A 9052-nucleotide genomic window follows, 5' to 3' on the forward strand; every position below is an offset into this window, starting at 1 on the left:
GAAATGTACATTGTAGATAACTTAATTATAATTAGTTTATATTTACCAACTCAATTATAGGCCTAGATATTTGCAATACAATTTGACAATTGACAATGCCATCTTTAATGGTAGTGATGTTTAGTGCAGATATCTTTCATTGTTCTTACATTACAGATATCATATCTAGAATTCAACGCTGAACATTCAAAATTAAGCTACTGATATGTTGCCTTGGAATTAAGAATGTGAAGTGAAAATAATACTCCTACTAGCAACAATACTTCAGATATCTACAAATCCTTCCTTTCAAATGTCAAAAAATTAATTTCCACAAGTGAAAATGCTAGATCTTAATATAATATGATAATTAGGGCACTATCTGAACATAATATGTAAATTAGAGTACATATCCAAAATGAAATTGTAACATGTCATTTTTTAAAAGATATCTTAAATTAAAGATTAATTGAAGATATATTAAATGTCAACCTAGCACACACAATACCAAGTCAATGGATTGAATGATGAAAATTCATTTTGGAAAAGAATATTCAGAAAATGACATTTCCACATGTGAAAATTGACTGTATCCCGGTTTCTTTTGGAGTACTCCAGCTAGCATAACCAGTTTTTTTTTTGTGGATTAATAATAGGATTTTGTGTTCAAATGCAAACACAAAAACGGGATACTTCAATATAACCAGGATACTGATGTACATGTAAACATGTAAACACATTTACATTTACATAGGTGAAATGTCATTTCCACTAGTGAAAACGAAATTACTACAGCCCAACTGATTAAATAGTAAAACGATTTGCCATAGTTAGTCTATTGCCCTTGGGTTACCTTGAGGATGGCAATATCTTTCATTTCAACCATTATCTTCTTTTTCAGGTTCTTTGTCACTTTCTGAGGTGAAAAATAACATAAGAAATATGGAACAATTAGTCCATATAATGGTCAACATGCAATGCAAGATTTTAAAGTCAAATGTTTAGACTGTGCTAAAAGATATCAACATATTTCACAGAAAATTAGTGTTTTCTTAGACAGAATGGTATTATTGAGAGATGTATGTGTGCACATAAACATCTAACAGTCTTGAACATTAGGAATTCCTGTAATTTGTGTTTCATAGGGAGATTGTGACCTAGGAAATCTGAATGTTTAGCCTAGTTTTGTAGACTAACATCTAGATTCTACATTTGTAGAAAACATCTCGCCAACAAACATACAAATAGCATTGCTGTTGTACAGAGTTCTTATATTAATGTAATATGTAATAATGTAAATGTAATATGTATTTAGATATTTGATGAGTTATTGATTTAGACAGTAATAGTTTCGACCCTTTCAAGAGAGTTCCATTATCAGCATCATAGTTGGCCCCACAAGGCTTCCGTTTTAACATTCCATATGTTATCTTAATGCAGAGGAAGTAGATTGGGAACCAAATAGAACGTTCAAGCATTCGTTTTTGTTTTTATTGTTGAAAGGGTCTAGTGACAACATGTGGTCTCACACTGATGCCTTTTTACATGAGTGGCTCTGTAATTTCTCTGATGCTGTAGCAAGGGCAACACAATACAAAACCAAAACACTATATTACGAATTTCCCTATGGTGCTTAACCTACACAAGACACCTGCAGCGCCCACTAGTGGAGAATCTATAAGTCACATGTCGTGCTTTACCAGACTCCATATTTATGCAAGATATGAGAGCCTGTGAGGGTGCACGCTCCTGATCTCGCTCCTCACCCGGTTACTCTGCTCCTCTGTGAAGGTCAGATGCTCCAGGTCTTCCAGCTTGGCTTTGGTGGAGCAGTGGAGGGCCATGACCTGGGAAAGCTGAGTCTGGGTCTTGGTCCTCGCATCCTCGTTCTGGCCAATCTTCAGCTGGATGCGCCTCATGTCCACCTGCAGCTGCTTTATGGCCTGCTCACTGCAGGCGCGCCAGAGAGAGAGAGAGGGAGGGACATATAGACGTGGTACACAGTGCTGTGCTCTGACATTACGAAGTAGTGTTCTTTACAATTCCAACAAGTTCATTTAGCCTAGTTTAGTTCTATATTATCCTATCTGTTCTTATAGGCAGGCTAAGAACTTGGGTATGTCTTTGTATGATGATCTCAATCTCTGGAAACCCTTGTATAGGCACCTTGAGTTGGTGTAGTAAAACACAAGTATTCCCTTTTGAAGAACAGACAGATATCAAGAGAGGGTCTGACATGTTCCATGCAACACTTTAACAGACTATGAAACTACAAACCTTTGGTGGATTTTTTTGGTGTAGTCTTCAATCTCTAGCTCTAGTTCCTTCGATTCCTCTTGTAAGGCCATTAGTTCTTTTCGTCTTTGACAAAGATGGTTCTCTAGCTCAGCTACTTTGGTTTCACCTGCTTGCCTCTGAAACATCCAAGATTACATCAAATATCCTCTGATCCATCCCAGATTAAAACAGTCTTTACCACAACACTATTCAATGCTACTGATGCTAGTAAATAAAGGTTTGTACAGCACCTGTGTTTAATCTGAACGGAGGACTTTGCAGTCATATTCATACATTTTAATTAAGACAGATTACATGATTCAATAGACAATAGATGTGGCCCACCTTGGGCTCATTTCTTGTGTTATGAGATGCATTTGAACACCAATCAGCTGTATGCTGAAGAGGAATTTGTGCTTACTCTAATGAGTTCACAAATTGCCTCATAACATAACAACAACTTCTCCCACTATGTGAGACAAAATAAGGAAATAAAAGATTTGCCCGGGAAATGGCAAAGATAAGCATAGACGCTAGGAAATGGAGAAAGAAAAAGGCTGATGTCTATTGCTGTAGCATACCCTGATGGCTCTGAGACCATGACGGCTGCAAATTGCCACACAGAAGAATGTGGTTTTCCTGCCCTCCAGAGGACAGTTGGAGTACACTTCAACACACACACACACACTGTCCATCTCCTCTGTTCTTTAAAATCCTGACTGTAATCAAACACCATATTCTGTCACCATAAGAGAACCACCATATGACTTACAGATTCACTAATGTGTTTCTGCAGGTCTGCTTTGCACTTCTTGATGTGATCCGTGTTGGCCACCTCCATCTCTATTTCCATCTTCAGTGCCATAACCTAGGAGCAAACAATTAGAGAATCACATTTACAGGGATCCAGCTAATTTAGGATAGCAGTGTAATTATACTGGCATGTTTATATACATTTTACAAATAATTAATCCATTGTCATTATGTTATATGTATGTTACAGTATGTTGTTATAATATCAGTCAAATTGTGAATCCCTTCAACTATCACGTTGTTTAAGTAGTAAAATCAATACTGATCACTGGAATAAAGGAATTGAGCAGTCAGGGGACTGGTGGTCCTCATCCCTATGATAGGTAAAACTGTGTGTAAAGTTTATTGGCTGGGTGTTACATTAATACATGGGATATTAAATTACACTGGACAGCACATGTAATACATGTATGGAAAATGTCAAAAACTGGCAAAAAAGCTTGCAATGTTAATTAAATGGAAATTGTGTCGTCAAACCAGGTGTTCATGTAAAAGGACTGATATGTGGTGGTGACCCACTACCTTGTATGAACATTTAAAGTAAATCGGACCAGTACTTTTCAAGTACAGGTCATGTGAGCGCACACACACACACAGAACGACAGACATGATTCAAACCCATTGGCTTTTTGTTAATGTCAAATAATACCAACTTCTATATCTAGAAGTTAGCCATTTTATTTGTACTTTTTCTCATGATTGGGTCTCTTTTGTAGAAAGTTGTGGCCTTATGAATTTGTGATACAGTACCTTATCATTGTAAATATCTTCCTGTTTCTCCAGTTCAGGGATTTGCTGAGACAAGCTCTTAAACACATCATCCATTTTTGTAATGGCTTCCTCAGTGTTTTTGACTTTTTCACTGAGCCCAACCCAGAGTGACTTCAGTTCCTCATACTTCTCCCTTAAACAAACAATATTTTTTGCTGTTCTTAAACTTGCAGATGTCTTATACACGTAACAAACAAATATGGTACGATGAAATAGAAGTGACATTTCAAGATTCAAGATTAATTTATCGTTTACTTGTCATTATAGATAAGCAGAGGAAAACATCTTCATCTTCATCAGCAATATGTAACAAGATGTTAGTGCTAATGTTGTGAGTGTTGTGCTGATGTTATAGCAGCTATCTGAATAAGTGATGTGTGTGTGTGTGTGTGTGTGTGTGTGTGTGTGTGTGTGTGTGTGTGTGATCACAGACAGACAAATAACAGGCCCTCATTGTCCATTGTTCAAGAGCCTAGTTGGCTGGTGGAAAAAAACTATTACTGAGCCTGCAGGTCCAGGCCTTGAGACTGCGGTACCGCTTGCTAGACGGCAGCAGCTGAAACATTCTGTGGCTAGGATGGTTGGTGTCTTTAATTATTCTTTGGCCTTTACTTATGTATCATCTACTGTACAAATCCTGGATTGAGGGGAACTCACATCCATTGATGCCCTGGGCTCTCCCAAAATGTAACCCCTTTTCTCAGGGGTGGGCATCAGTCAACACAATAAAATAGTCTAAACCCTACCTATAGCTGAAGCTTTCCCTAGAAAGACGTTAGATACTTTAATATGAGTTAAAGTAAAATATACACTGTGAAAAAATACCAGCAGCAGCCGAACAGGATCCTAGGTTTTAAGCAGTGGAATGGTGAGCTGGCTGAAATTCCTGTATACCAATAGGCTAGTATTATTAATTACAATATAAATGTGACATGTAAAGAATTTAGATGTGCGGTGCCTCCGCTCTGGAAATACTACACCTACGTTTAAGCTAGTGTATAATGTCTTTCCTAAGAGTTACACATACAGTATGACCTGAGAGTATGCAAATGTAAGCTAGTGAATTAAGTACTATAATGTGCTATATCACCATACAAACGTAAATATACCAGCATAGTATTAAAAAAATGGCTGGCTCTTTCTTAATGTGGCAGAGATTCAACCACCACTACAAAGCTGGCCGACATCTTAACTCACTGTTGTTCCTTTCGATGGAGCTGCAATTTGGCCAGCTCCTGCACAAACTCCTTCTTTTGCATTTGAAAGTCATCCTCTTCTTTTTTCAACTCACACTCAAAGTTAAGCAGGTTTTTGGTGGCCTTTGCAAACGACTCATCAGCCTAGGCATTAAGAGTAACAATTTCAAATCCTCATCAATAAATCATAAATCAATTATAAAATGTGTGTAGAGAGAGAGCGAAAGAGAGAGAGAGAGAGAACAATAGGATGTCTATGTAATATTAGGTATGTAGATAGAAATAGGGTTCCTGGGCAACATATATACATTGTATCATGTATCATAAGTCCAGAAGCCCTATTTCGCAACTTTAAAATTCTAATCTTCCCCCTCCCATTCTTCCCCTTTCCTCCTTACGGTAGGCAACAGGCCAAATGTATTCAATAATCTTTTGTTCTCTGTAAAAGTCAGATAGTCAGATATACTGTATGTACTGTTATTGATGGGTCTACTTTTATATTTGTGGTAGGTTTATTCATGTTTACTACATGCAAATTGAGAACTTTTGAGTGTTCTTGAGGGCTCAGTTATCTTTTTGGTGTTTCTGAGCATAGGCGTTGGGTTTGTTCGGCTGCATCCTCAGCAAGTTTATTCTGGCACTGATAACTTTTTGAAAAGCCTTTGACTGAATTATCACTTCAATACACATTTATTTGCTTATAATACATATCACATACACAATTTTGAAGTGTCTGACCTCTGATTTCTGCTGTAGCAATTAAGGATAATTATTATTTGGCAGATAAATACTGCCTGGCTCCCCTGAATTAAGAGGGCAAAGGATTCTCTATGCAACAGTCCCATTCATAAACCCTAGGCTTTAAAGGCATGGGTCATGTTTGATCCAGGAGGCACCTAACCCATTTTAGATTATTTGAAATCTCTTACTGTTAACACCATGAAAAACAATACCTCAATCTGCGCAGCTCTGATCTTGTTCATGATATCAGTCTCCATCACGAGCTTCTCTTTGACAAGAGGGCCATGCTTCTTCACAAAGTCAATGTCTTCATTCAGTCTGAGGTGCAACACCTGAGTGTGGGTCACCTTGTCTTTCACTTGTTCTAGTTTCCCCTTCTTTCGTATCAAGTGCCAATTCAGCTCACGGATGTCACGCATGCAGGCCTCATGCTCTGAGCAGGAATACCGAAACAAAATACCTTCATTCAAGTATAATCCACTCAGCAGTCACTGCTGGAGACATGAACATCATATTCTAGACCGAAGTGGCTGAATGTCATGGCAGACACTCAAAATTAGAAATGGCCACTCCATGAGGATGTTTGAGGTGGCAAGCGCTACATTGTGTATTATGAACCAGCTAAAACCCAAAGCTCAGATCAACAGAGGCTCAAAGATGTTCAACCTGATTGTCTGAAATGGCAGTATAGAGAGACGCTACAGTCAGTATTACATGCCACTCACCATTCTGAATTACCACAGGAAACTCCTGCTGCCTCCAGAGTGTAAGGCTGTCCATTTTCTTCCTGAGTCTTTCACGCGTCTGCTTTTCCTTCAGGAGAGCCTCCTTAGCTTCTTGACGATCTGCTTCAAGTCTGTCAATCAGGTATGCCACCTCCATAAGGATATCCATGGCTTCTTTTCGCAATGTGTTCATCCCATTGGAAGGATCTGCTAACAGAAATACATTCTTACTAAAAAACACACACAATAACCCTCATATCATGATTCATAGTGGTTACTGTAAACAGTCTAACAGGTGGAGCTTCAGATACAAAGTGAAGGTTGTTAATTCATGAGCACAAGCAGCTTTCAATTAATTTACTTTATACCAAATAAAGTGAAGCCACCTCCAAGAAGTCCTATGCCTTCAATACACAGTTCTTTTGGAAGGTCATCCTCTTTTCCATCACCAGATGTCAACCTAAAATACAGCATAAATTATGACCTATTTAACTTGGAACAACCCGTTATTTCCATACACTTCTTGCAACCTTGTTAAAAAATGCAGATCAATGCCCATAGACTTTGATATAAGTTATTGTCCAGTCTACTGGCAGATGCACTCTTTTGATTCCCAGTATCACATTATGGAATTTCAATCGAGGGCCATAACAACAAGACAACCATAACATCCTGTAAATGTTACTAAGATACTATTAATAAGGCATGCATCTTCAACATATATATATCTCTGATGAAACTGTCTTTAATAAAATATTTCTTTCTTTATCAAGAGAAAATTAAAAAAAAAAAAGGCACAGCCTGATGGAGTCGAATAGGAAAGGTAAGAAGTGTTTTTGAGACCTTGGGACCATGTATGACCATCACCATGACCTGACAGCCCCCCCACCCACCAGCCAGCCAGGAACCTAGGAACCTAGGATCCTGTCTACCCTAACCACCCCCCCAGGACCGCATTGTGGAACTGCACTGTGACTGCGCAGCCTAACGTGTTGCTGCTTCATATCAAGCCTGATATACTTGAAATGACTGCATATCAATGTAAATATACAGTACACACAAGCACAAGTTTAAACTTCATGTAAATGTTATCAATGTTATTTATCACTCTGCCACAATGCTGCTGCTACTACTACTCTGTCAGAAGGTTACGCTAGGACTATGTAAATATACAACACAACTACCTCTATTTTTTTGATATATGTTCTATATCTCTATATTTTGATATATGTTCTATATTTCAGTCTCGCACTTTAATGTCTGTATGTGGTGTGTCTGTATATTTTTATTTTTTATTGTCTATGGCTATGTCTAAAGTATGTCTATGTCTGTATTTAAAGTATGTCTATGTCTGCATGGGAAAGTAAGAAACGAAATTTCAATTCTTTGTATGACCAGTGCATGTAAAGAAATTGACAATAAAGCCGACTTGACTTGACTTGATGTATCTGTGTCAGATACTCATATGATATAGCATCATTATAGTCATTAAGAAGCTCTTTTAATATGATAAAGTCACAACATTTGTCAGTGGCTCTAGTGATGACTCAATCTTTGCAAAATGTCTACCCTTGGGTTTGGACCAATTTTAAGCATCCTATGTAGATGAGCAACTGTTGGGTATATTTAGTTGTTACATGGTGGATCTGGGTCTGGGATATTGTTTTTTTTATAGTTGCAGTGGAAAAACTGATGAATAGGGCTAAACATCTCCAAAAGTTGTTAATTGTTGTACTATTACTACTGTTGTTGAGACTGTGATTAATAACAGATGATATATCATGACAAAACTTACCCAAGCATGTTGTTGTTCAGATGTTTCCCCTCTGACCTAAGATGCTACCATGGTTCAAAAGGGAAAAACATAATTAAAAAAATAATAATTTAATTACATTTTTAATTAAAACATAACCATAATCAACTCTGACGTTTAAACTGCTATAGTGTGGACACTTGCTGTGATATGGCCGTTTAAGACATGCTTTACCAGCTGCAACCAGCTCTCCAGCTTCCCTTTTAGCTCTTGGATATGGCAGACAGCTTTGTTCACACATGGTGATGGAGTGTTAACTAAGGCGCAACTGCGACGCCTACTGGGACACACCGTCTGACGGTCCTCCTGATCTGAGGACAGTTATCAAAAGGATATGAAAGCACAAAGCAAGCAGAAGGCTGCTTCAAAAAATAATGAAAATGTATTTGTGTGTGTGTGTGTGTGTGTGCTACATGTGACGTCATCCTAAAGTACTACATTTAAGCCAACAGAAACTAAATCATTTGTATTCGTTTAAACGACTGGATTTAAACGACAGTCTTATTAAGAAGGATTATCTGAAGAAGAATAACATAACTTGTAATGCAATATTTAGTTGTAATAATTATAACTTCAAGCGCAAATTTTCTCACCTTGTAAACTGGACGCTCCTTCCCTCGAGGGGTATTTCAGCAGTTCCACGTCAGGCATGATGTTTCAAATGTGTGTGATCAACTCACCTAAGCAAAAATAATTACTTTGACTATCACATTTCATAAGCCATGAATAACGTTATC

General features: G+C 37.8%; 1 protein-coding gene across 10 annotated transcripts in view; it reads right to left on the bottom strand.

Annotated features, from left to right (window-relative positions):
• LOC121720470 (coiled-coil domain-containing protein 178) overlaps positions 1 to 9052 on the bottom strand; it is a 28576-nt gene that overhangs the window by 18929 nt on the left and 595 nt on the right. For 5 of the 10 annotated variants that reach the window (XM_042106637.1, XM_042106627.1, XM_042106561.1 and 2 more), the window contains exons 2-13: positions 8909 to 8995; positions 8460 to 8626; positions 8298 to 8341; positions 6871 to 6962; positions 6503 to 6709; positions 5990 to 6210; positions 5038 to 5180; positions 3820 to 3973; positions 3029 to 3124; positions 2257 to 2393; positions 1746 to 1929; positions 833 to 895 (exon numbers count right to left, since the gene is read on the bottom strand). In XM_042106637.1, the coding sequence (XP_041962571.1) occupies positions 833 to 895; positions 1746 to 1929; positions 2257 to 2393; positions 3029 to 3124; positions 3820 to 3973; positions 5038 to 5180; positions 5990 to 6210; positions 6503 to 6709; positions 6871 to 6962; positions 8298 to 8341; positions 8460 to 8626; positions 8909 to 8966 (1566 nt within the window). In that variant the 5' untranslated portion in view covers positions 8967 to 8995. Of the gene's footprint in view, positions 1 to 832; positions 896 to 1745; positions 1930 to 2256; positions 2394 to 3028; positions 3125 to 3819; positions 3974 to 5037; positions 5181 to 5989; positions 6211 to 6502; positions 6713 to 6870; positions 6963 to 8297; positions 8342 to 8459; positions 8627 to 8908; positions 8996 to 9052 lie in introns of all 10 variants that reach the window. The other 5 variants (XM_042106619.1, XM_042106608.1, XM_042106597.1 and 2 more) reach the window with 5 other exon arrangements.

Source organism: Alosa sapidissima, chromosome 1 (genome assembly GCF_018492685.1).
Source record: "Alosa sapidissima isolate fAloSap1 chromosome 1, fAloSap1.pri, whole genome shotgun sequence".
NCBI lineage: Eukaryota > Metazoa > Chordata > Actinopteri > Clupeiformes > Clupeidae > Alosa > Alosa sapidissima.